The 27500-nt window shown below is 42.0% G+C and overlaps 3 protein-coding genes across 5 annotated transcripts in view; 2 read left to right on the top strand and 1 right to left on the bottom strand.

Moving 5' to 3' along the window:
• Window positions 1-16335, bottom strand: part of furinb (furin (paired basic amino acid cleaving enzyme) b) — a 66932-nt gene extending 50597 nt beyond the window's left edge. The window contains exons 1-4 of one of the 2 annotated variants that reach the window (XM_068602279.1): window positions 16208-16320; window positions 15769-15874; window positions 15033-15659; window positions 9134-9413 (exon numbers count right to left, since the gene is read on the bottom strand). In XM_068602279.1, coding sequence (XP_068458380.1) covers window positions 9134-9310 — 177 coding nt within the window. In that variant the 5' untranslated portion in view covers window positions 9311-9413; window positions 15033-15659; window positions 15769-15874; window positions 16208-16320. Of the gene's footprint in view, window positions 1-9133; window positions 9414-15032; window positions 15660-15768; window positions 15875-16207 lie in introns of both variants that reach the window. The other variant, XM_068602280.1, reaches the window with a different exon arrangement.
• Window positions 16336-16434: 99 nt separating this feature from the next.
• accs (1-aminocyclopropane-1-carboxylate synthase homolog (Arabidopsis)(non-functional)) lies at window positions 16435-25207 on the top strand. 2 transcript variants are annotated; one of them, XM_068602277.1, is made up of 17 exons: window positions 16435-16741; window positions 16890-17546; window positions 17656-18410; window positions 18519-18578; window positions 18666-18736; window positions 18846-18915; window positions 20197-20263; window positions 20731-20828; window positions 21032-21109; window positions 21305-21405; window positions 21874-21963; window positions 22070-22115; window positions 22504-22645; window positions 22937-23079; window positions 23226-23379; window positions 23605-24019; window positions 24983-25207. In XM_068602277.1, exons 2-17 carry the CDS (start codon window positions 16913-16915, stop codon window positions 25077-25079), a joined length of 3021 nt encoding a protein of 1006 aa, XP_068458378.1. In that variant the 5' UTR covers window positions 16435-16741; window positions 16890-16912; the 3' UTR covers window positions 25080-25207. The 2 variants fall into 2 exon arrangements, with proteins under 2 accessions (XP_068458378.1, XP_068458379.1); XM_068602278.1 differs by lacking the exon at window positions 24983-25207 and having other exon boundaries at window positions 23605-24458.
• The window catches only part of LOC137803630 (uncharacterized), a 3514-nt gene continuing 1102 nt past the window's right edge, over window positions 25089-27500 (top strand). Inside the window, exons 1-3 of the mRNA XM_068602282.1 lie at window positions 25089-25226; window positions 25382-25578; window positions 26995-27186. Coding sequence (XP_068458383.1) covers window positions 25386-25578; window positions 26995-27186 — 385 coding nt within the window. The 5' untranslated portion in view covers window positions 25089-25226; window positions 25382-25385. The remainder of the gene's footprint in view (window positions 25227-25381; window positions 25579-26994; window positions 27187-27500) is intronic.

Below are 27500 nucleotides of genomic sequence, written 5' to 3' on the forward strand. Positions count from 1 at the left end.
AAACAGTCCAAAAACGCTTAAATAATGTTTCAGTTCGTGCAGGCTTCTGCACACAGAATGACAAAGTCGGTTTGGAGTCACAAGGGATAAGCATCGCAGGCTAAGGGATGCATTGGAATATAAACAGAAGGTACAGCGTTCAATACCTCAGCCCTCTGGAGCCCGTTTCCCACAGCTCCAATCACTGCATATCGGAGACAAACTCTTTATCTCGAGCTAAGAGCCAGAAGGTTGTAAATGCCATTTGAACGAAGAGCCCCTGGTATGTTCTGGGTCAGTCGCTCCATTCTTTCATGTCAGTTTTATTTTAGGGAATACAATTTGAAGAACCTCTGCATCGTTTAAATGTTAGACAGCGCTGCTCATGCGGCTCCGCGCTCTGTCTTTGCCTACAAAGGATTCTAAAGGGGACTGAAAATGGAAAAAGAACACTGCGAACGTATTCTGCAGTCATCCTCTTTACTGTGAATGGTATTCTTTCCACATGGCAGGCACCCTTCTTCATTATTCAGGCCGAGAATGGTCTGGCTGTATTATACTTTAACTGTTACATGCAACTCCCTTTCTCCGGATGAGGGGCTGCATGACAGCACCCATCCACTCAACCAGAAGAACTCTAACGGCTGCACAAGGATCATTAGCCACTACCAACACAATTGTTCACAGTTTCATTTAAAATGCCTACATTTCAGAGAGTAGCTTCAACCCATATGTATATAAATCTAAATACTGTGCGTTAATACAGTCTAAAAGTCTATTAACTGGACTGCTCACTGTCTGTTTGCTGATAACTGCTATGACAGAGCAGCCACCGTCTACTGTCAACAGTTTTTGATGCGAAAAAAACAATCCGGCAACTTTGTGTAAACTCCAGAGTGAAGCCACCTGACCACAAAGAGCGCCCGAGTCCGGGTCCCCAGCTGCCTTCTTATTTCACCATCACTCTCCGTCTTGTCTCGGCTAAATCGCTCCAGCTCGCAATTGACCAAGTGTCACGCTTCAGAGGGGAGCCCGATATCTCAAGCCTCGCAGACCTTTTACTTCTGCATTCTGCTTTCCTCAAAAGGTCATTTCTTTTTTCTTTTTTTTTGCTTTTACTGCAACACAAAGTCCACTTTGCTCTGCACAACTTTCTTTCTGGCGTCACATCAGCTTATTAGACTTTTCTTTCGGCTGTGAAAAGCTCACAGACTGGTCTGGGCTGGGACCAGGCTGTGTAGGGAAATGAAGATACTTGTGGTGCAGGTTGATAAAACCTTCACTTGATTGGTCTTTTACATATTATTGATTACATTATGTTCCCGTCCAACAGAATCCCTTGAACAACTTGAGAAAATTCATTTTCCATTACTGCTAAAAAAAACTAAAAAAGATGGGATGCTTTGTGAGTATATATATATATATATATATATATATATATATATATATATATATATATATATATATATATATATATATATATATATATATTCCCCGTATATACATTGCAGTTTTTTTATATTTAATTTTCTTAAATGTAATATGTTTTGCTCTGCTATTTTATTGTATATATTGAGTATTTTCATACTTAATATTTGTATGTTTACTCTGTAACTTGCTTGCTGCTGCTTCAACCTAATTTTCCCCTGGGGATAAATAAAGTATCTATCTATCTATCTATCTATCTATCTATCTATCTATCTATCTATCTATGCTTATGCTTGATTGCTGCTGCAGCCTTTTGCAGAAGATCACAGACGTCAAAAGGCACAAATAACATGCGTAATGGAAATCCATAATTAAAATGGCCTGCCATGCAAACTCACTTGTAAGTAATGGTGAAGTGAGGGACTCATTGGGCACTTAGATGCATCACAGTTGAGCCGTCATCTTGTGTTACCAGCGAGTCTGATGTGCATGCTCCATAAGACGCTTTCTAATGCAGAGGCGTACGTTAGATAAACAACTCTCTTTCATCAACATCATCTGTGTACTGAACTCTGATTTACATTTCATGGGCTCTTAAAATATTCAAGCCAAACTGACTGTTACAAAGAAAAGAATCCAAGGCACTATAATAGCATCCAAACAGGATATGACTTTTTTTTTTGTTTAATGAAATGCTAAAATATCAAATTAAATAGTTAAATTAAATATTGTGAGATATCCAAAAATATATGACATTTCATGATAAATGGCATGTGGGCAGACGGCAGAAAAAACTAATTACGTCTTAATAACTTTTCTTGTGTCCTCAGTCCTTCACCGTCTCTGCTGTTTCGTGTTTTCGAGGAGCAGGGATAAAAAGAGGTGTTCAGAATGTAATACTGCCTGAGCACTAATCTGATCCCTCACTCGCAGCTCTGGGTAACAATTTCCCCCCTCACCTACAACGGTATTGTTTTATTTCTAATTCTTATTTTCATTCACACCCTTCTGGATACGCACATATTACATTTCTAATATTATTTTCTCAAAGCCAAGATGGGAACGCTCACATAAAGAACGAAGAAGAGTTTTGAATTAGGTTATCAGTAGAAAAAAACACACATGGCGATGACCAAGTACCTGCATTGATTGAACATCCACGTTGTTTGGTATGCAGTATGCTTGAGGTTAATCCCAATGTGGGGAGCTAAGGGATGATTTACGGTCTGTGCATAGTTTTTTTAACCTGTGGGAATGATCCGGGATGATCTCCTAAGCTCTACCGTAGAACTGCAAAGGAGGGCACTTTTTCCACACTAAAAGTGGTGTGTGCGTGTGTATATGTGGTGTGTGCTGGCATCGATTCAGTGGAAATATTCAAGCTGGCAATTTGCTTCAAGAGGGCTTATTCTTATTTTCTTTTTTGATGTGATTCAGTTCCATTTGGGGAAACACAAATTGACTCAGTGCTGATTACCCAAAATTAGTTCTTCTATACTTATTACATTTTTTTATTGTTTACTTAAGCCCAATCAAGGTTTGGCAGACATGTTACTGAGCTGTAGCCTTTGTAGTAGTGACATGAGCAGAAAATCTCTGTCGGTGGCAGCAATAGTGGTGGCAGCAGTAATGGCAGTAGCAGCGATAGTGGCAGTTTCTGTTTTTTAATCCTGGCAATGGAGCGAGTCCTTTCATTTCAATTTGATGAGTCGGTTTTCAAAGGTATTTTATTATTTATTTTTGCAGATCAATGAATTAAATTGGCATCATTTATAATTGATGCAATAAACACGATGACAGAGCAATTCAGAGGTGGAGCTTCTCTGAGTCACAGTGATATTGCAAATGTCTGCAGACGCTCGTTTGTCATGATGGACTTCACAAGCCTGAGCCACTTCAGCAAAACACATCTGACTGCACATTATGCAGCTGACTTTTAAACTGATCGTGCTGTCATGGACTGTTACACAAACTGTTTTGCAGTACATACCTGAATGCTGCACGTACGGTGCAGGCAAACACCCTGACGGTAACATTTGCAATGCACCAACCAAGGATTTCTTTGGAATAATGTCACACAAGATTTGCACACACACACACACACACACACACACACACACACACACACACACACACACACACACACACACACACACACACACACACACACACACACACACACAGAGTCTCCACTGGAAAGAACTACCCAGGACTAATATCATGGTAACCTGGACAATCTAATGTAATAAAATAGTCCATTTCTAAATCTTAGAAGGGTCTAAAGACTATGTAAAGAGAGCAAATGAGACGACGCAACCAAAGACATTTCACTGTAAAATCCAAATCTGAAAGAGCTCTTTAATGGCTTGAGACGCAGGATCCTTTCCATGACTGACAAGATCATGAACAAATATGTTTAGAACTCTTGGACAACGTGGATCAATAGTAATATAAATGTATCACATTCCCATATTTATATATGGAATAGTGTTTGACCGAGGGTTTTTAATACTCGGGCGTGACATTTTTAGTCTCCACTGTACCGCGCTATGAAGCTCAGTTTGCCACAGAGAACAGCTGTGGGAGGAAAGTGTAGTCGCTGAAGAAGAGCACAAAGTGGTGGCAGTGGTAGCTGAAGCCGAGGCTAAATCATATGGTCGCCACATTCCTCTATGTGAACAGAAGTCAATGTATTACAAAAGAAATGTTCCACCTTCAATTTACTCAAAGCCATCCTCAATCAATAATGGGCAGATTACGGATGGGAGTAGTTTTAAAAAGCCTCCTTGAAAGAAAGAGACCTGAAATGAGGCAGACAATGCACACACATGGCTGGCTCCGTATCTCAGAGGAAGAGAGAGCAGTCTGATAGACTTTACCCACATGGTCTTTACCGTCTGGTACTTAAGTCATCCCACCACCTGAACCACGAAAACAACAGCCGTCTTTCAAACCTTCCCTTCCTTCAAGTCCAAAACCTGACTGCTAACGTGTTACAAGAGCACTGTTTGTAGCAGACCCAACAAGAGTTTACAGGATTTTTTACACATAAAACATAGTTTGAGCACCTTTTGACCATTGGACTCTGTGGATCTCTGGCATAGCACCAACCTATTTCTCTGAGACATTTTTGGAAACAGATAAAAGGTTTGTGGCTGCAAGCTCCATTTAATGAAGTGGTGCATTTAAATGAGAGACAGCTCTGGGACGAGGAGGTACACTTCTCTCAGATCAGTAAACACTGAAATGAAGTGAAAGCTAAAGGATAAAGAAAGGGAGGCGCAGAAGACTGAAAGAGGGGAGAGAGAGAGAGAGAAAGAGAGAGAGAGAGAGAAAGAGAGAGAGAGAGAGAGAGAGAGAGAGAGAGAGAGAGAGAGAGAGAGAGAGAGAGAGAGAGAGAGAAAACAGGAGACTGGAGACCAGACCTACAAACAACCTGCAAATATTGAAAAGTTTTAAGAAGAAGAGATTAAAGAGTACAGAAGGTAAAGAATTGGCAGACACAAAACCAAATGAGATGATCGCTAAGCAACATTTCCCACTGGATTTTGATTTTATAGGATATTGTGGCGGCGGAAGAACGTTGCAGGTATTGAATACCTCATATAAGTAAGGATAAAACCAGAAGGCAAGCATGAGGGAGGCTTCTGCCATTAGAGTCTGATTCACATTACATAATCAAGTACAAATACCAATAGAAAGAGGACTACTTTTTCAAATGCCAAGTGGCCTTGAGAAGTACGTGTGTGTTATGCCAACAAAAAAAAAATTACTCCCCTCCCCCACCTCCTCTCGCAAAACCAGTAAATCTACTGCAAATAATATGCTGGCAATTTTCTCAATGACAAGCTAATGCCAGAACAGGCTGCAGATTGGTGTGCCAGCGAGCAGGAAGTCACAAATGCTTTAGAGTACGGCTGTGAGGCGGTAAGCAGGAGCATGAGGTTGTACCAAACAGTAAGACAAAACACACACAACACACACACACACTGAAAATAATATGTGATGCTGGCAGCCATGCTAACTCATGTTGGAATAACACTGAAAAGACAAAGTATTCACATGTTCAGTGTGACAGCACACATAACCTGCCAGTGAAGCTGAAATATTGGATTAGTATCTATTAAGGGGATTTAGTATTAATGAGAAATTACATTTGAAGTCTGGATATAGGGGATCCTCAGTAGAAATTAATTTGGGCAATGTTTATTAATCAAGTTGTATGAATATTCTTATTTTGAGATAATAATGATAAAGCCACTCAGAACATTACCCAACAAGATTAAAATGTAAGCACACTAAGAACAACACTACATATTTCACATGTGTAGCTCCCTGTAAGAATAAACTATTACATGCCATATTTCACATGTTATGTGCTCATTCTGAAAATGACTTGGGACATTAGTGTGACAGAGCAAAACAAGATAATTTTACAATTTCTTAGAATACTTTCTAGGAACCATTATAATATATTAACACCTCTAGAGACTCTTTCATTGTGATTTGTTAGTGCCAACGGCAAGACTTCAGAGCCTTTATGCAGAGAGGCACTCCTCATTTTCCCTTCAAAGTCCTCGGGGAAATAGAAGACAGCAAATACTGCAGGTGCAGACATTGCTGCAGAACAGAGAAGTATGGGTCTAGGAGTAAAACTAGAGTGGCAAAGTGTGAGGATATGAACACCTCAGAACAAATACGCACCGGAGAGACAACAACAGGCACTGATGGAAAACCAGAGAGTCAGTAGAAGAAACGTTTGATGTTCCTTTTAATAAACTCTTACCTTAAAATGAGGACAAAAACATTAAACAAATGGACTGGCACACACACACACACACACCTCCCAATCACACGCAACACAAGTGAAAGCAAGATAAAAGTAACTATCTGATACGATCAGCCTGACGAAGCATGCTTTAAAACGCACATTTTATATAATCATGTTCTCCTTACCCACAGAGCACTTAGGCATTCTTAAAAGCATCAGTGTCATTTCTTATGCAATGAAACATGAACTCGAACCAAACTATTGGGATCAGTTCAGCTCACACAGCCGGATAGGTTGATCAGAAAGAGGCAGAGAGAGATATTTAATGTATTTACTTTGTTACATCTCATGCCAGTACACCTCATTTGAATTCCGATCGACAGAGAGAGAAAGAGAGAGAGAGAGAGAGAGAGAGAGAGAGAGAGAGAGAGAGAGAGAGAGAGAGAGAGAAAGGAGAGAAAGGAGCAAGTGGGCTGGTGCATCACACATTGGCAGGATATCATGTGCAGAGTGATGCACGATGGCCTTGGAGCACATTGCATTCTACCGAGCACATAGCCGGTGTGCTCCTGTGTACGTTTTGGGCTGAGCTGTTATGAAATTGTGAAACAGTGGCAATAAAGCCAGAAATTTCAGCAGGAATATTGAATTTTTAAGGAATATCCAAGTACAATCAGCCGACACAGGGTGACTGCTATCGAACACTTGCTGACGAGCTGGAAACTACCTGTTGCCTCGGCATCACACGAGCCAGCGGACTGTTTTCCTTATTATGGAGTACGTTAGCTACAAATAGAAAGAGAGCAAGAGATCCAGATGGAAATATGTAGAGAGAGAGGGAGAAGAGAAATAAAGAGAAAGATAGAAAGACACAGATAGGGATCTGTCATTAGACGTCTACTAGCGGGGTGATTCAGTCTATCAACGCCCACAGAGCCTGCCTATCCTCAAAAAACAATGACTGACTGCTCACCAAGAACACAAAGTGACATTTTGCTCTAAACCCTGGTCTGGAATGCCCACGCAGATACAAAATCATTATTAGGAGGAAAAAAAAGACATACTATTGAACAAATTACAGAGAAACAGATATAACAACCCTCCGTGGCAACTCGTAGAATGCCGACGAACACTGGCAAGTCTGGTTGGCATTTGCACTTAGACACTAGTGTTAAACACATGTGTGCGCACACGTTCACAAAACATGCACACACACACAAGCTATCTTCCCATCACACCCACTCAAATAAAATGGAACTGAAGCATAACATGTAAATCTGCAAATACTTAAAGACACACCAAGACAATAAGGCATTTCTGAACACTGCAGGGAACAAACAATCAGTTACGTGATGATCCCGTAATCACGTTAGTGACAAAAAATCCCATTACCTCCTGATTATAGGCTACATCATCGCCCTTGATCTCTTCGAGGGCTCTGTAGAACAACCAAGGATGACGTAAAAATGACTAAGCTGTTTCCCCTATAGGCCCCTAAGCATACACAACCTCTCATAACCCACACTGCACAACTACTGAAGATCATCCTTTCTCATAGCACCCACTTAGGGAATAGAGACTAAAATAAAACTTATTTGGGTGCCTCTGTGAAACAATGACTGAAGATGTACTCACACAAAATCTAATTTCAGAGAGTGGATAATACAAAATTTCACCCTTCCAGTCATCCTGCAGTCAAGCTTTTCAGTTCTTAATACTATTCTCCATTCTTATTTTCCCAATGGGAAATTGTCAATTATCTTTCTTGCCTCTTTTCTACTTCTCCCTTTTCTTATTATTCGTCGTCAACGTTTCTAAACTTGCAGAGACATCTGTATTCACTGTTGTAACGTCTGCCTCTCACGTCAAAAGTGCATGAAGAAGCTCTACTACAGCGTTTTCTCCACATCTGTAATGACGGCCTGCCACTGAGTCACATGAATACAATTTATAATGTTTTGGACAATAAAGGTAATTTAAGAATGACACATATCTGTAAATCCATGTGACAACTGTTCTCTATGATAACAGGGAGAGACTAAAAACATCTGGATTTGCACTCCAGACAAACGCTCTATCGTTGAGAAAAGAAAAAAAAAGATAAGCCTGAATTAAATTTGCAAACCCTTCTTTTAGAAAATCCTCTTTATTTAAGGGGGGTATGCAAAACCTCCAACGCATATTCCTAAGAAGTAATCCAGAAGGCTGTTCACTGGCGTGTGTAGCACTCAGGCAGCTCCATAAAGACGCATGCAAATGAAGTAAAGTCACAAGTGGAGCAACAGGGGAAGAGGGGACCACATAGCGACTCACTGTCAACTGCTGAGCACAAATATGGAAAAGCTTAGCCTTTGAAGCATTTTGATATTCAAGTGACTTAACACACCGCTGAGAAAATAAGTCACGACGACTACCACCACCCCCTCTCTCCCCTATTCTTCACCGCTTCAAATTTTTCCTCTTTCGCCGATCTGCTAACTGTATGACACAACAGCTAATTTAATTGAAATGACATAGGCAATACCAAACGCAAAAGCTGAGGCTGTGGCAATAAAAACTAAACTACCTACATCCTAATTAAATAGAACAACCCTCCCTGAGACCCTGCAATAACGACCGTGTTATTCCCGTCTATTCCTAACACTGCTCTGTAAACACAACTGTCTGGCAGTGTGTTTGCAAGTCATGCATGCCCCACTTAAAAGACGAGAACGGGAGAAGGCCATACTTTTGCAATCTGCTCCAAAAACAGGATTGCCTGGAGGGGTCATGTCTGGCTCTCTGATGCTCAGCTTTGATGTACAATAGTTTTGTATTCACTGATGTTCACCGGCCGTCGCTGTGTATGGATACAGTCTCACCATGTAGTGACATATGTAGTTATTGATTACGAGAGATAAACACACACACACACACACACACACACACACACGCTTGTGTTTAAAAAGGACCTACATTGCCGTGGTTGATGAAACCGTGTTCCCTGGCGATGCGGTCCGCTTCCTTTGGCCCCCCATTGATCTGGACAGCCCAGGCGTTGGTGTAGACCTCTGCAACATCAATCCACTTCAGTTCTGCCGTCAGGAGGACAAGGACTGTCCATAAGTGCAGCAGGACCACCCTGGCATCCATGAAAAGGAGCACACTTCACAGGGCAGCCTTCCCGTCCGTCTGTCACTGCTTCCCGGGCAGAATGGGGCTGCTCTACCTTACAGCAGCAAAGTAGAACAGAGTCCTAGAGATGAGAGAACGGAGACGGCTTTAAACACAAACATGGCCTTCTTAACTGGGTCACCCTTGGGCCTGATTTACCTACAGCTGATGCCATTCAGAAAGCAAACCCTCAAAACTGAAACAAAAAAAAAAAGCACACCCATAGAGCTTATCATGCATCACGCTTAGCTCACCGATCCATTGTCAGACAAAAAACACTTCTTCATAAATGTACAAAGAAATACAAAATAATAGAGCAAAACAGTTTTTATTTGTTTGTTTTTATAGTTTTTATTTGTTTACTTTTTCAGACTTGAAATGATAATGTATGATAATGATAAGCATGTAGCTGCAATACAGGACGAGCTTCAAACAAGTACACAGCTAGCTGTGGCGACCAGAACAAGTCATCTGAGAGTGAACATTTAAACGCTCACTCAGACACTGCTCTGAGGTTTAGGATATTCAATTATTTTTTTAATTCCACCACTTATACTTTAATTGAATAGTAAAATAACAAGCGTGAGAAGAAAATGGACCATCATTTGAGCACATGCTGAAAGAAAGAAGATTTTTCAGGTTGAGGCATTCTGCAGGCTTTTGATTTGTCGCTCTTTGAGTCGCAGGAAAGAAGCCCGTAAGTCACACATAAAAAGGAAAAGCTTTGTGGGAAGTTAACGGACTCGGAGTGAGAGGGAAGATGTTACGCTCAGGATGTCGGCCCAACCAAGAGAAAGATGAAAAGGAGGGAGATGATGCAGGTTTACATGCCTGTCCAGTCCTACTGCTGATCCCACCAATGTGGCAACATAGTGCCAGTCAGGGAGTCAATTCTTGTTACACTGATGTGAAAAGAAATAGGAGCAACTTTAAGTGTTCAGTCTGAGCCTTTTGAATTGAGGAAATGTAAGTCTGTTGTGTTCACTTTTGACTTTCCGCTGGATTTTCTGGAAGATTTAAAAATTCAAAAGGAACTGAATTTCCAATATAAACCTTTTTAGCAGGTACAAAGAGAAGAACGATGGGGGAAAGCTGGTGCGCACATGGACTGATTGCTGGTTGCTCTTGTGAGTATGTTATTGAATATTTAGTTATGTCTGAATACATCAGTACAAAGGGGCAATAAAAGTGGCTGATCAAATTCACGCTCTTTATAAGGATGAGCTCTTTATTTTGAGAACTCAATCGAGCCATTCTCATTTTACCTCCACCCTGTTGTTGTGCTCACAAGATATATAGATATATGAATGCAGATTTTGATGATCTTTACTCAGCAGTTTTAGGCTCCCGAGGAGATAAACCATCTTGAGTCCAATTACCATGTGGTCTTTCCTCGTCTATATGGCCACACTTAGGAAAAAATTAACATTTTTATCCCTGCTCCCTCGAGGCAGAAAGCCCTCAGTACAGTGTTCATTGTGTCAAACAGTCTCAAGTTGTGGGGTTTGATGCCATTGCAGGCTTTAAGGGGCTGCTATGGAGCATTAGACTTTCAGTCTCGTTAATGGATTTTTTTTTTAAACAATGGGAGCCTATCTTCTGCAAGGTAAGGCAAATGTGCTGTAGAACAGACTGTTCCACTGACTGTGCCTGGACGTGTTTGGACTCCTCAGACACTGGAGGTGAAAGAAAAAAGCTGTGTATTCTCACTGTGCATTCCAATTAAGTGATTATTTTGCCGAAGGTGGCAGTTCACGTTGTCACCAAGTCTCTTCGATTCCGGCCCCTAATATAGACAGCTTATAACAACAGTTACAACACTCAGCAGCACCACAAGAAATGGGTCCAGTCGTACTGGGGAACCTTTCAGGGATATGACGACATGCTACCCACAGACATACAATACATACATATATACAAAGACTTAGAAACAGTGTGGCCTTGGGATAGAATACAGGGGTGCGGTTTCAGACTGCTTTGGTTTGGGTCATGTAAAAAAAACTCCTTTCAGTGAGTGCATCAATATTGATTTTCCACACTTAATATGGGTCCAGTCAAATAACGGCTTGTTCTTGTGGACTTGGAAAATAAAACCTACTAATTCTAATTGACAGAACACTAATAGCTTGGCAGTGGGTGACTGGAAAAGAAGCGAGGTACATTGATTTGCAGGTAAGCTGTAGTTTTGTCTTAAAATTCTTTTTGTCCAAAAACAGGGAAACATTTTCAAACTTTTTTACTAGCAAGGAGGCTGCCCTCGATCCATCATTTTACTTGGACTTGCTTCCGAGAGTTACGCACATCCAAACCATACAAAGGGGAGAAGTTCGCTGAATCTGAATTTATATATTCTGTGACTGCGCAGATACATTTAGAAGTGGGTGTGGATTGGAGAGCAGCAGGAGAGGTGGTGCAAACATGACCGGGGGCTGTCATTCTTCCTGTGGTGCAATTCTTCTGAGCTCATTAGATGCTATGCTGGAGTCACAAAAACAGGAGCAGGGGGTCTGTTGTCACCGAGCGGGCTGAGAGAGGAAGGAATAGATGGAGAGAGCGAGGAGGAGACAGAAGGGGGTATCCCTCCCCCACACGGCATTGCAGAAAATAACGAGCACATAATAACGCCCAAAAACACCTCTGAAAACACAGCCCGGAGAGGAATTAAAAAGAGGCTGCTTACTCTTACAATATACATCAAAGGCCTAAAACTGAGATGAAGCTTCAACCTCCAAACCATTGGAGAACCTAAGACCTTAGGATGTAAACTACAACGAAAATCAGATGAATAACTGCTTTCGAGATTAGCGCCACGCATTAGTGAGCTGGTGGAAATGCAGAGGTGGATAGGTGACCTGTGGTTTGCTGGAATAACACAACAGCTTTGAATTATTAATTCCCCACCTTCTGTTTCAAGCAATTGACAGAACTCAAGACATGGGTCAGTATCTCACGGGGATAAGGATGGTGAGCTATAGTTAATCAAAGATGCCTGTTTTTCAAAAAACACTTCCTCAATTATTCACAACAGCAGCAGAAACACCAACGGGTAGTTCCTATTGAAACATTTGTTTGAGACGCTCCCGCTACAAAATTCATCATGAGCATTTGAGCTATTAATTACTTAACAAATAACAGCTACTTTGTATTTTCTCATTCGATCAGATCACATTTAAATTGAAATTCTACTTAGTGTGTGCGTTATCAATTTCGACAAGCACAATTGTGTAACACACAAGACCGTGATACATGATTGTGTAACACATCATCATATTGAATTATCACCCAGCCTCTGCTTAAGCAGCAACAGCCGAGATGCGTTTGAGGAGTGTGCCCTTCACCCCTCAACCGTTCCGGTGTAGCTGCTCAGTGAAGTACAAGCTGACCACAGAGTGATGGATCAGCAAAGCATCAACACATCAACACTGCGCATTCTTTATTATCTTGACATCATCATTTGAGTGCGTAGGCGACAGTGTCGAGCCTGGCTGGATATTCTACGGACATGCAGCTTTCAGGAACAATAGCTTTTAGGTTACAAGCCAGACTGCTTTAAATTTAGTGTGCAGAAATCTCACAAGATATACAGTGATGGCAATATGGTCACATTAATACTGTATCAACTAATGTGTTGCTGACATGATTGTTAATAGGTGGTTCTTCGCTGAGCTTACGGGCTGTGTTACGCCTACATGATACAATAGTCTGAACTGTATAGTGAGCCACACACGCACACACAAGCAGGAGATTCATTGTCGGCCGATATATACATATCACAGATTATTCATGTTGACCACCAGTCAAATTGATAATGTCACCACACTATCAATTTCATGGTTAGAGTCCAGCACATTCTAATATTCCATTTTAGAAGTATACCACAGCTCTGGATCGACCGCTTATAAAAGGCTGGTTTGGGGGAAAAAATTAAGTTCAGAGAACTGGGTTAGTGGAAAGTTGCCAATTAGATTTTCTAACCCATCTGGAAATCTGTATGAGCAGAAAAACACTTGACCCCTAACTGCCCCAAAGAAACTGCTTATTGAACATTAGCAGAAGCCTATGGTTTACATGAACATATATGAAAGTGCAAATGTGCAACATATGCATTCAGTTAACTTTATCTCCCTTAGGATCTCTCTGGAAAGACGCAATAAACACTATGTGACAGAATCCCACATCTACTCTTGATGGAGGTGAACAGGCAAATTTTATTTGGCAATGGCAGGCACTCTGAGCTGTGACAGACCATATGCAGCACTCCAACTCCATTTCAGACTGCCCACCAGCCAAATTAACACCCACCAGGTGCTCTGGGCTGCACTCTCACAGAAAACCAAGGCCCAAGAGAGAACTGCAGCATTTGTGAAGAACCACTGACAGCCAAGCATCTTCTCCTGCGAGGGAAGATTGCTCCAAGTCAGGGTGCAATTGGAAAACCAGAGGGATTGCACAGGCATGTTGTGCTCTGTCAGGATAGCAGCGTACAGCTAGAAGTGAGCTGTGCGGCGATCGTCAGAGACACACTTTGAAGTGAGCGAGAACGCCGTGACTGAGTGCCCACTATAGCCTGATCCATCTTTGCTCCCAATGCCTGCGAGCGGCGGAGATGGAAAAGCCCGATAAAAATGTTGTCTAGGGCAGCAGCAATGTGTCCAGGAGCAAGAATCAATTCTGTAAGTAATGTCCCGCAGAGAGATCCAGCTATCTGAATCCTGGCATTGTTCCCCGTGTCAAACTTCCTCTCATCCACAACACTCTCGTGCCCTACTTTATAGATGATAGAGATAAGTTGGAAGTCCCACTTTTCAACAATATAATTAAACTAATATATATATATATATATATATATATATATATATATATATATATATATATATATATATATATATATATATATATATTAGTTTAATTATATTGTTGAAAAGTGGGACTTCCAACTTATCTCTTTCCTCCACTGGATTTATGTGTTATGCTTCTTATAAAAATGTGTGCTCCCAAGAGTTTGCTACTGAAGGATTACCAGTATTGTTAAACTCAGTGCTGGCGACGAATCAACAGAGCTGGAGAGGTGTGCACAAGAATCACACAGCCCAACTTTCTCCAGCAACATAAACATGGGAGGATCCCTTTAATAGCTTTGGTCTATTAACTGACCTGGACAAGATTTAGGGCCAACAAAAACAGGCATAAAATATTAGTTTCATAGGGTAATCTGTGATATGATGAAGTAGTGTAATCCAATTGAGGAGGAGGCTTAGAGCAGTGCTGTTTTTCTCTAAAGCCAGTCACCTTGACTTCCTCCTTTGTTGAGATCCCACTGGTATATGCACTAGAGGTAAAACATAAATAACAACAATAATCAAAAGGACAACATACAATGAGTTAGATCCCTAAAAGTTTAGGTTTTCCTGCTTGTTCAACTGAGCACACTTTACTTTTCCTAAAATAGACACGAATATCTGATGCCAGTGTGAGAATGAATAGCGGTCTAAACGAGCACTGCCTAACCTGAGAGGTCAAACTAATTGAAAAAGGGAAGAAAAAATGCACGAGCCTGTGCAAGAGAGAGAGAGAGAGAGAGAGAGAGAGAGAGAGAGAGAGAGAGAGAGAGAGAGAGAGAGAGAGAGAGAGAGAGAGAGATATATCAAAAATTGGAACAACAAAATAAAAAAAATCAACAACAAACATTCCGTTATCTTACCAATAATTAACTTCAGCGAGGAAGCGCTGCTGCGGACCAGCCGGTCAAGTCATGTCTCCTCCAATAAGAAAAAATATCCACCTATATTGGATTGAGATTGCCCGCACTGGGGAAGGATTTAACTGACTGGGAACACTGGTGAGAGCTGTTGGCAACGCTGGGCAGAGACTTTATGCAAAACCAACCGTCATGCTTTTCGCAAATACTCCTATTGTTCCCACCCACTCTGCCACGGCTACCCGCCCTGCTTTAAACACCTCTAACTCGTGGCTTTGACAGAAACTAAGATGCCAATAAGAAAACGGAGCGTCCTGCCTTCTCATTATCGTCTTCTTCTTCTCCTTCTCCTCTCTACTCTTCTCTGTCCTGACTTCCAACTTTACATCTAACCTGAGGCGATGTGTCCCCTACTTAGTCCAGGAGATGAATAAAGATGCAACCCGATCACGCCCATCCTCCTCCAGGTGCTCAGTCCAACACTTCGGTCTCGCTTGTTCCCCTCCACCAACTTCCACCGGGGTTGTTATATTGTGCCCGGTGCTTCTTCTTAGTGGGCTTTGTTCAGTTGTTTAACATGACTTCTTTCTGCTGCCTCGGGTAATGTGAAGCTGGCATTAATTCCACACACTAAATAAATACACGGAGGGAGAAAAAAGATGGAGAATGATGGGATCCGCGTGCCAATACAATATAACGGTCCACTACTGTATGGAGATCACAACAAACTGCCACTAACCATTTTCTCCAGGAAATACGTCACGTTTCGGGCCGACTAGCCTGCCGCGTGCGCTTAATTTGCTTACCGCGGTCGTCGAGAGGGGCGGGTGAGTGTTTTTATATAGCTAAAAAACAGGAATACACTTACCTAAGATCACGTTTATCTACTTCATATTCTGCATTAACAGTTAACCTCCCCAAGCAGGTCAAATTGATTAACTAATCAGTTATTGTGGTGTGATATCACATTACCAATCCATAATATGCAACAGTAAACGTATACATTCATACAAGGGGATTATCTTCACCTACAAAACTTCGATTAATGCTTCGCTAATGCCAGGACAGGACGTTTGTTGTCAGTATATTGGTTGTTTGCGTTGATTTGAACAGCTATCGTCGTTATTGTATCGTTATACGGGATCACCGGGCTGCGCATGTACACAAAACATACGTACTTGTTTTCCAGAGCGACCGTTCGTCCGACGGTTTGCGCCTCTGTGTGTGAGCGCCATCTGCTGGACGCCTGTCCAACTTACACGCACGAGTGAAAGCGGCACACCGCACGGTAGAGGGGGCCATAACACAAAGCTCCTCGTCTGACTCGCATGGTCGTGTCCTCACAGCCTGGTACGAGTGAAACACAGCCCGCTTTCAGCAGCTCTCCCCTTAGCACGGACCAAAGTTATCCCGGAATAAGGACAGCACGCATGTGCCGTCAACCCGGATGTAGATGTTTTTGTACCAGTCTGTTCCATGGGCGTATGGCAAATTCCCCGGTCTTGCCAAGTTATGACCAATTCGCTCTTAATAATGAAGTATATATCTTAGCACCGACTGAACAAAGCAAGGCCATTTCAAGCCAGTCTTAACCGGGTTAACCGGCCGTGACATGAGTCTACCTACCTGGGTGTCACGCCTGAGTGACCGCCCCAAAACAATCTGCTCCCAAAGAGCTACACTTTGGATTTGCGGTCAGAGAACACAAGTGGGTAAATATCGTGCATGTATAGCTTAGCTAAATAAACTCTGAACATTAAGAACACACGTGAGCAGTTTAAGAAACGTCGCACCGAGATGATCCGACTCAAAGGTGGCCGCTAATGTGTCTTCATATTGTCCCGCCGTCTTGTGTTGCAGAACACGTCCCGTAACTTAAGAGGATGGACTTTCGCAGCAGGAGGCATGAGCGAGGCAGCAACTGGACCGACCCGGAGATAGTGGAGCTGCTCCAGCTGTGGTCCGACGAGTCGGTCCAGATTGAGTTGGAGAGCTCATTGCGCAACCAGCGTGTGTTCGACCGCATAGCCCACATTTTGCGCGATAAGGGCATCTACCGCACCGGGGACCAGTGCAGGGAGAAGATCAAAAAGATGAAGCTGGAGTACCGCCGCATTAAGGACAACCACAAAATGAGGTCTTGGAAGTTTTACGACGTGATGGACAGGGTACTTGCAAACCGACCGGCTATCACCTACTCCTCCATGGGCGGAGCTGTCATAGCTCATCAGGTGTTTCAGAGCCAGGGTGGGCCGGAGGCGTACTTGCAGGGAGCTCAAGCGGGCGCCTTTGGTCCCACTTCCTCTGGTGGCTTTCTGTTTGGTCAGCCTCCAAAAGCTGGAGATCCACTGGATATTAAATGTGAAGATGTTGAGGAGAGCATGCTGAATTCAGGCGTTGCTCCCCCCGAGATGTACTATGGATCTGGAGATGACCAGGAAACTGACGGGCAGTCTCTACTGGAGGACTCTCTGGGTCGAGGAGAGTGCTCAACAAATGCCATAATCTCACCTTCAGGTTGTCATTCCAAATACTATGAGTTCAAATATCACTGGCAAAGTGATTACCACAAGGTTAGAAAGTAACATGTAAATTAAAAGTTATTTCTCTTTTCTCATACCCCAAGGTTTTAGTGACATGAACATTGCCTGTTCGGCCACAGCTCCGACCCAGGCTGTTGGTGGTCCTGTGACACAGGACGCATCGGAGCAGCCCAGTTCTCATCCCCCGACCTCTGTGAGACAGAGGAAGCGTCGCCTGGGTGGCAAAACCTCGTGGGGCCACGTGGGTGCAAGATGTGGCAGTCAAAAGAGCCTGGATAAAGCCCTGGCCAGCTTCCTGAAGTGGCAGCAGTCAGCTGAGGAGCGCCTCCTCTCCCTGGAGGAGGCCCGGCTGGAGAGAGAGTTGCAGGCCGAGGAGCGAAGGGAACAGCGGGAGGAGAGGAGGGCGGAACAGGAGCGCCAGCACGAGCTCCGCCTGTTCAGCATGCTCACAGGGGCGTTGGCTGCTGTCAGACAGGGCGCTGCAGCTGCCACGACCATGCCGACCGACCCGTCCTTCTCACCCCTCGCTCATCTGTCAGCATCACTGATGAACGCAGCCGCCACCTCTGTCTCGTCGTCTTTATCTCAGCCACTATCAGAAGCTTCTGCTACACAAGCGGTTTCCACTCAGGCAACTGTAAAATCAACACTGTCTACATCTGCGAAGACTTGCAAAAGCCCCCAAAATGCTTTGGCAACGCTGACAGGTGCAGGACCTCCCGAGCAAAGCGTGTACCTGTCCCACCGTGGCAACAGCATCCGACAAAATCAAGGCATTCTTCAGGGGGGCTATGCCCAATATGCAACGGACAAACACCACGACACGGAGAACCCCAATGTGAGTTTGTGTCATGAAATAATACCTGTTACAGCCGTCAGAGAGCTCTCATGTGGCTGAAAAAGCACACCTTAACGAACATTTCTAATCTCTTTTTCTAACTCGCAGGGTATAATCAACATGGGCACCAGTGAGAACAAGCTCTGCTATGATCTCCTTCATAAACGGGTAAGATTAACATTGAAATCACATCCTGGTAATCTAAATTTTTCTGCCTGCATTCACAACTTAATTTCATTTGCTTCTGTGCCACAGCTGAGCAAGCCTGACATGCTATATATTAGCCCGTCCTTGTTGCAGTATTCAGACTGGAGGGGACACACATTGTAAGAGATTAAACTGGACCTTTATTTTCAGTAAAGCCGTGTGGCTCGTAGTAAAGTTATATTAGACCTTTAAAACTGAGGCCATTTTATGACCTTGTTTCTCTTTCAGCCTGAGAGAGGAGGTTGCGAAATTCCTGACCCAATACTGCTGTTCTCCAAACCCGCTGAAAGCTGACAACGTGAGTGGAGAATGTTGCTTTTGATGCTGGAATTCAACACGTGTTTCATGAACAGTCAGTTGAATATACTATATAACATAGTATGATACTGAATGATGTATATGGAAGATGTGACAATACCTTGTAATATTTCTTAACATAAGTTAGGAAAGCATTAGTAGTGGAAAATGTAAAAACATATTAATACTCACAGTATTTGCAGTTGACACAATTCAGAGAGATTATTTTCATTTTCTCCACAACATGTGAGAGGAAAATACTGTACAACATTTCTATCATGACTGTAGGTAGTGGGCACTTTATAACACAACGTTACGCCTAACATACTGGACAAAAAGTAAACAATATTATTAATTTCCAAGAGTTTAAACTATTGAACATTATTACTGCAGTGCCACTTGAACCACAATTCAGTACTACAATTCTCCCGGTACATTACTCATTTAAAACTATTCCTGAGAAAGACGAGTTGCACATTTGACTGGAGATTGCATTGATTGATTCCAATAATTGTTTGTTTTTAATTATTTTAAACTTCTTTAATGAAACAATATTTGTTAAGGTAAATAAAAGGGACCGGAACACACAGACTGATTTTCAGCTTTTAATTGTGTTTCTTAGTCAAAAGAGACAAAGAGAAACGTTCACATAAAAGCTCAAACAACAAAAGTTAGAAACATCATCAGACATTTCACAAAGAAGAAACAAGTAACAGACTCAAAACAAGCTGTATGCTTTAAGACAAACATATGCAGTCAACATAAAACTGGTTGGAATACATTCATTTCTCTTTATTATTATTTTTTCATATATAACTATTCCAGCAGGGTTGCTGGGATATGTGTAAAGAAGGTTCTCATCCTGATAGATATCCAGCAAATTATGAAATAACTGACAAAGAAGTCTTATAAATGTTTTATGCTGCTGCTGCAGAAGACACTCTGATTACAGTCATGTGTTCTCATAAACAAAGGCAATTAGTTCAATGAATTTATCTGGTCATCTCTAATGATTATAAAGATGCTAAATGCTGCAACTGAACTAACATTTATTTTTTTGGAGTGGTGGGGTAACCAACTGAATTTGCAGATGTATTGAATGGCTGTTTAGCAGGTGGATGAATTTGTTGCATACTTATCAGAGCTATGTGTGTGCGTGTGTGTGTGTGTGTGTGTGTGTGTGTGTGTGTGTGTGTGTGTGTGTGTGTGTGTGTGTGTGTGTGTGTGTGTGTGTGTGTGTGTGTGTGTGTGTGTGTGTGTGTGTGTGTGTGTGTTTGTTCAGGTTGTGGTGATGAATGGCTGTAGTTCCCTCTTCTCGTGTATGGCTGCAGTAATTTGCGACCCTAAAGGTAGGTTCAGAATGCACTCACACACACACAATACTTTCATAGCCATACTGCATGAATACAAACAGCAAAACCCCCTTTTTGTATTAAAAATGATAACTGTATAAATGTAATAGAAAACACATTTTCATTAATTCATTTATTTGGGCAGCTACTGTCCATACATTGCTTATTCTTTCATGCCATGGAAAGCAAGGCCTCATTCAAAGCAATCTCATATATTTGTTTTGAAATACGAGCACTTTTAAAATCAAGAGCCTCAAAAGCAGCCCATGTTTGTTTATTTACGACCAACATGAATACTTTTTCATTTGTGCAAAAATGCCTGTCGGATTAGCCTATTTTACAAATTCTTGAATTTGCTTTTATCTCAACAATGAAATTGAGCACTAATGTCCTAAATAGTAGCTCATATGGGTCTTAATGGATGCGTTTGCATATCAGTCGTCATTGTGTGTTTCATATTGCAGATGCCATTCTCATTCCTACTCCTTTCTACGGCATCATCACTGACGATCTACATTTGTATAGTGATGTGAAACTCTTCCATGTCCCTCTGGACTGTGAGGTAGGAATTCAGAGCCTGATTTACTTCCAGTGCTTTCTCTGTGCTTGTATTTGAATGTTTGCTCTTTATGTAATGGTTGTGCTGTACTGATCATATACATTAAATGTATCCCACATTTAAATGCTTACTGCATTATGTGGTCTCGCTCAGTAAGGTTTATGTCAGTTGTACAATTTGAATCTTGTCTTGTTTTTCATTTTCAGGCTGATGGCAAAGGCAGTCGACCCTTTCACCTTACTGTGGGCAAACTAGAAGAAGGGCTGAAACGGGCCAAACGAGAGGTAAATCTTAAATTTATTTGTTTTGCAGCATGTCCCCTTAGTTAAAATTTAAAGAAGGACTGAACCACTCCAAAAATGATTTGTTATAGGTCTCAGTTTAGATGTTCAATTATTCTCAGTGATAGTTTTACAGCTTAATTTCTTAAGACTTTGAAGACCTTTTATATTTATCAAGAAACTGTCCATCTCTATTAGGGTTTAACTATCCGAGCTGTTATACTGATGAACCCCCACAACCCTCTGGCTGAGATCTACACCCCGGAGGAGATGATTGCCTTCTTGGAGTTTGCCAAAAGGTATGTTTTTTCCATTATTATCTCACGCTGTGGCCTAAAACGGTAATCCTCAGGCACAAAGTAGCAAGTGCCGGCGCCCTGCGTACAGCTCCTATATGAACTGTTTCATTTTATAGGCCGAGAGCTCTGTCCCGTGTACGAAATATCAAGTGCTCTTGATGGAGTTTTATCACCTCTTTTAACCATCAGCATATTGTCAAGTGCAGCTCTGTGCCAAGAAGTCTCCTGCATCATGTTTTCTAAATCATCTTGCCGGAGTAATTCCCTCCACTGATGCTTGCAGGCACTGAGCTGTTGTAACCATAAACCACAGTGCTTTTACCCCGACGTAGGACGCTAAGGAGACCATTTTATATTTCTGTTGCATTTTCCTTGTCGTAAACAATGATTAACAATATAAAACCAAGGTTTATTATTAATGCTTGTGTATGTTTATATTCTCTTTATCTCCACAATTTCCTGCTTTAGAAATGAGCTCCACTCCATCGTTGATGAAGTATACATGCTGACGGTGTTTGACGAACCTGTTGCCTTTCACAGTGTCCTCAGTATAAAAAGGTACTGCATGAATTTAACTTCTGCATGATTACCCCGTGAGACCTTTAATCATAACGAACGTGGCGAAGACACCCTCTTAACTGCTAATGATGTGCTCTTCTTTCAGTTTGCCCGACGCGCAGAGGACACATGTAATGTGGGGGATGAGTAAGGTACGTCCTGTTCTGCGCTGTATGAGAGTGAGAGATAGTGAGATGTTTTATGTCCCTGCTCACAGTACAGTGAAATCTCTTGTTTTTTTCTCAGTGAGTGTTTGAGTTCACTGTCCTTTTTAATCAGATGGTTGTCGGTTGAAATCAGCACCTCCTGTCTGCATGTCAAAGTGTCTTTGAGCGAGACACTGAACCACAATTTGATTTCTGGGGTGCTTTCTAGCAGCCGATTGTTCACAAATGCGTAGGATGGGTTGAATGCTGATATGTATGCATGTATGTATGTATGTATGTATGTATGTATGTATGTATGTATGTATGTATGTATGTATGTATGTGAGTCTATATATACAGTATATAAATACATAAAGATTTCTGCTGTTTCTAGGACTTTGCAATGGCAGGAACCAGAATAGGCACTCTGTATACTGAGAACACTGACCTCGTGGAGGCGATGGCCCAGCTGGGCTCATTCCACGGCGTCTCTGGAGCCACCCAGCACCAAGTAGCACAACTTCTTCAGGACAGAAGTATGGATCCAAGCTTCTCCTCTGCTTTTGCCAAAATAATGTATTGAGAAAAAATAAGCATAAAATAATCATCTTTTGGAAAAGACCAGTCAGTCACACTAATACGATCAGCTGTCCTTGTACATTGCAAGCTGTCTTTTGTTGATTCGGATATTTTTTTGGGTTGCAAGGTTTTCGACACTTCAGAAATGTGCTTTGTAGCCGTTTCCCTGCTTCTGCATAGCACAGTTCTGTTGCACAAAGGCTTGAAACATTTTATTTACACTGTCACTTCATGCTCTCGTGTTCCAGATTGGATCAGCAAGGATTTTTTACCCGAGAACAGATGCAGACTGAAAGCTGCTCACAGTTACCTGACAGGAGAGCTGCAGAGTATGGGCGTCCCCTACCTGGACAGACCCGCTTCACTGTATGTCTGGGCCGACCTCCGAGAGGTACCATGCTCAAAGTCACGCCAAGATGTCGGGGCTGGCACTAAATCAAATGCAAAATAACCCCACAAGGGTATTTCTGGAAAACATTGTGTGTTCCTTCCCGGAGGCTTGATGTGTCACTTGTATGTATCTCTCCACTTTGGTAGTACCTCAGAGAGTTGACGTTTGAGGAGGAGTTGTCTCTATGGAGGCGTTTCCTCAGACACAAGGTGGTGTTGAGCTGTGGTCAGGCTTTCTTCTGCTCCACGCCTGGCTGGTTCCGAATTGTCTTCGCAGACCAGCAGCACCACCTTCAGCTCGGTCAGTCTGTAGTTTCAGTCTTATATCATATGTTGAAAAGTTGATATATATGTAGAGTTGTTTTGTGTTATTTCCTCTTATCCCCTTACACTGTCTTAAACTAGACATTGATTCGCTAAGCAATTGATTTATTCATTCAAAGGTTTGTGTTTTTATGGTTTAACTTCTGCTTTTATTGGATACTAGTTACTAACTTGTTCTGGCGATGTTTTTGTGTTATTTCAGGCTTGAAGCGAATTAGGGAGGCCTTAAAAGAAATTGAGGAGAAAAGCACAAGCTCTTTTTCACACTGTATCAGAGAAGCCAGTGAGGAGAGCAACAAACTGGTGGAAGAAGACAGTGCAGATTCAGACAATGCCGCGATTGTCAATTCAACATCATCACCCCACAGCAAGTCATCGGACCAGCAGAAGGAGAAGGATAGCCCCGTTCCTGACACAAGCTCGCTGGCCGCTGAGGAGTTTGTGTTGCTGGACTGCCAAGCATCCAAGCCCGCAGACAGCCTGGGCTCTCTGATTGGCACTCTCAGCCACCAGATCCATGCCTCTGATTGGCTGGAGAAAAACACTCCAGAGCTGTCTGCTGGAGAGGACCCAGAGATGCTTGATGTATTCAAGGCCATGCTGCAAAGAGCCAGAAAGTAAGCTTAGGATAAACTGGCACGAATGTAGCTGCCAAATTTCAAGAGGCGGCGCTTCAGTATCCTTCTTAGTCCCGGCGTTTATGGTGAAAAGCTTCACACAAACACCTGACACCAAGTCAAATCTGATGGTTGATTTTTAGTCAAGAGAGCTGAGAGCATGTTAAAGAGGAGAGAAGAAGAAGAGTAAAGGAGGCAAGGCCTGCATGAAAGGACAGGACTTTTCTACCTGCATCTTAAAGCCTTATTCTTAAGCTGCTAAGGGAGACAGCCTTGTTTTATTTGTTTTTTAATACAGACTGATACAATGTATGTTGAGTCAATGCCAAATGTAAATCAACCAAAACCATTCACACTGTATTTTTAAACATTTTAATTGTAATCTGAATTATACATCTTTATTATTTGATCAGATGCACTTTATTTGATCAGACAGTATTGTACTCTCTGTAAATTTAATGATCTGTGATTAAAACAAATATATATATATATATATATTTATTTGACTATAATCTTTCATTTAGAGTTCATTTTCATTTCCCACTCAAAAACATGTTAATATGTTTTTACTTAGTATGAACATGCTCTAATGGCCTTTTAGTGTGACAGGTTTAAACACTTTCTTTTGGGTGGGCTGTGGGCGTTGTTCCATGGTGGTATGACGAAGAGGAGAGATATCTGAGGTTGCAGACGTCATCAACCACAGCACACTGCACCGCTGTGACAAGCGGAGAGTGGGATTTCCTTCAATGTTTTGTCATGCACAATATGACCTGCTGACACCCCCCACACACAGTTTCTGCATTTGACATACACAAATGTCTGAGTGAAATATTGCTGTTACAGAATATCTCTCAAGAATTAGGGGATTTTCCAGTTATTCTTTCCCTTTTTGCTTAATGTTAACTACAAAAACCTCTGCTTCCTCAAACATTGAATGGTGCTTTCACTTTCCCTACACAGTATGAGTTGGTGGGTCAAAGTGGGAAATGTAGCCGCTGGCTACCGTTTCCATTGCAGCAGAGGCGGAGTAACACTGAAGGGTTTGATTTGCCACTGAGAGCTTGTGGTCTTGAGCAGTACAAGGAGGGTGTTCAATGTGTTTGTACAGTTGTCTTTGTACAGCAGTAAACGTATGGTGTAAACACTACCTGTACAAAGACTAACCTCACGGCTTTGTTCCTGTTTTTTCTCGACAACAACAAAGGTAAGACGGTACTTTAATTACAATTTTACGTTTCTCAAAGCTGATTTATTTGAACTTGATCAGTTTTGAGACTTTCTTTCTGCTCAATTTCAGCACACTCTAAACACACATCTCTTTCCTCCTGCCTGTGTTTTCTTTGCCTCTCAATGGTGCAGAAATATGAAATTGCTGGAGCTGGGGGACTCTATCAGCCGCTTCAGGTTTTCTCAGTGCTGTGTGGGGTTGGCCGGTTGCCTGTGTGTCTGCTATGCAGTCTGGACACCGTTCTGGCTGAAGGAGAGAGGACTCTGGACAGAGTGGAATGACACTAAAAGTGACCAGACAAACCATGAAGAAGGCATCGTCTTCAACGGTGAGCAACATGCCACATTTATATCTTTGACATTTATAAGCGGTCAACAAATTAAATCAGTTATCTGTCTAAAAATGTTACTCAGGGTTAAGTTAAAGGTTTGACTGACATACAGGATGAAAAGTGGAAGAAAGAAAAAGTGGAAAAACTTGTTTGACAGAATATTTTATTTTAACATGTCTGTTTAATAAGGCACTGATTCTGCTATGGATCACTCTCAGGGAGCCTTTTTTACACCTCAGAATCGGGAGGAGCATTTGAATAAACACTGGGTAGCAAAGCAGCTTCTCAGTCAGCAGTAATAAACATGTTTGAGCTCGCCCCTGTACAGAGAAGTGCATTCTTTTCATAAGCGTTCACACTTGGCTGGAGCCACATGTGCTGAAGTCTTGGTCAGCTGGTCTTTGTCAGCTACATCTTGTTTGTGTGAAGATCAGTTGGTTGTGTTCCACTGATATTGTACCAATGCAAACACACTTTCAGATTTAATCTAGTCTTATTCCTCTGCCCTTACTTTGTGTGTCCGTAGCAAACTAATCCACTTCCGAAAAAGGTTGAAAACAGATGTGAATGTCCTTTTCAAGTTTTTATTGGAAGTGATTATCAAACTATGACATTTTTTCTTTTTTTAAATGAAAGTGATTATAAATTCAAAAACTACAAAAAAAACAGAGTTACACCAAAGTTATTGAAACATGAATTAGTCCAGTAACAAGTAACTAAACTGGAATCAGAAATAGGGTTGCAAAATTCCGGGAATATTCAAAGTTGGAAACTTTCTCCGGGAATTAACGGGAATTAATAGTAATATCTTCAAAACTTACCTGAGTCAATGTAGTCCTTGTGCTTAAATGCAGTACTATGGCCTCCATAGTCTGCTGTAGTGTGACAAGTTGCCCAACTCGCGCTTGTTGGTGGACCCCGAATGTTGCGAAAAATCAAGGTGATGGTGTACTTTTGTGTGGACATACATGCGCCTTACTCTCACTGCTCTAAAAAGTTAGTCTACTGTATACAAACAAACTTGGTATTAAAATGAACATGGCTTCAGTTTACCAAGTAATCAATATGCAAGGTAATGACAACAGTGTTGGGAAAGTGAACTTTCTACATGAAAGTTCACTTTCCCAAGAGTGTCTTTAAACACAATCATCCATTTATTTATTAACTTTGAACTAATTCAGTTCAAAGTTCATAACTAAAAGTACACACACTCTCGGTTTTACTCTTTAGGTTTCAGTTGTAGGCAGGGGACTTATGAGGGAATCCACCTCTCGTCACCAATTCATCATGCTGCCTATTTATAGTAAAAACGTAATGTATCTGTGGCAACTTAAAGTTACCTATCCATGAGTCTTGTTTCCCCTTCCCCTTTTTTGAGCTGTGCATGTGTGTCTGTTGTTGTGTGTCTTCCAGTGCTGAAAGCAGAGAGAGTATTTGGAGTTCTCTCCTTCCTCATGGCTGTGAGCACTGGTGCTCTGTGTCTGGTGTTTGCCCTCTGCTGGAAGTCTGAGACAGTGCGCTCCTACTCCAACACTCGCTCTCTCCTCATGGCAGGACAAGCTCTCTACCCCTCCACGCTGCTGCTGCTCACCATGGCCTGCACAGGTAACACCACTGCGTGCTAGCACACTATTTAGCATGTCAGAATAAGATTAGGAATGTCCCATGTATGCATGCATGTATGCATGCATGCATGTATGGATGTATGTATGTATGTATGTATGTATGTTTGCATGCATGCAAATATGTTAAATGCAGTATGACAAAAATACCAGCAGGCCCGACTGCCATCGGGTTGCGTTTGGCAGTCTGCAAGCCAGCACGCTTTACTGACCCACAATCCTCTGTGCGGCGTGTGTATGAGCACGAGGGTCAGAGATGAAGGTGTAATGTTATAACAAAGTAGCATCTTCCAATTG

This window comes from Clinocottus analis, unplaced genomic scaffold (genome assembly GCF_023055335.1).
Source record: "Clinocottus analis isolate CAN_PGR_092001 unplaced genomic scaffold, fCliAna1.0.p SCAF_6, whole genome shotgun sequence".
Classification (NCBI taxonomy): Eukaryota; Metazoa; Chordata; class Actinopteri; order Perciformes; family Cottidae; genus Clinocottus; species Clinocottus analis.

What these genes read in the sequence shown, in the direction of transcription:
- accs (XM_068602277.1), top strand. Translation starts at nt 16,913, where the DNA reads ATGGACTTTCGCAGCAGGAGGCATGAGCGAGGCAGCAACTGGACCGAC. An exon ending in TGAAACGGGCCAAACGAGAG is followed by an intron (nt 21,110 to 21,304) that starts GTAAATCTTAAA and finishes CATCTCTATTAG; the next exon opens with GGTTTAACTATCCGAGCTGT. An exon ending in ACAACTTCTTCAGGACAGAA is followed by an intron (nt 22,646 to 22,936) that starts GTATGGATCCAA and finishes CTCGTGTTCCAG; the next exon opens with ATTGGATCAGCAAGGATTTT.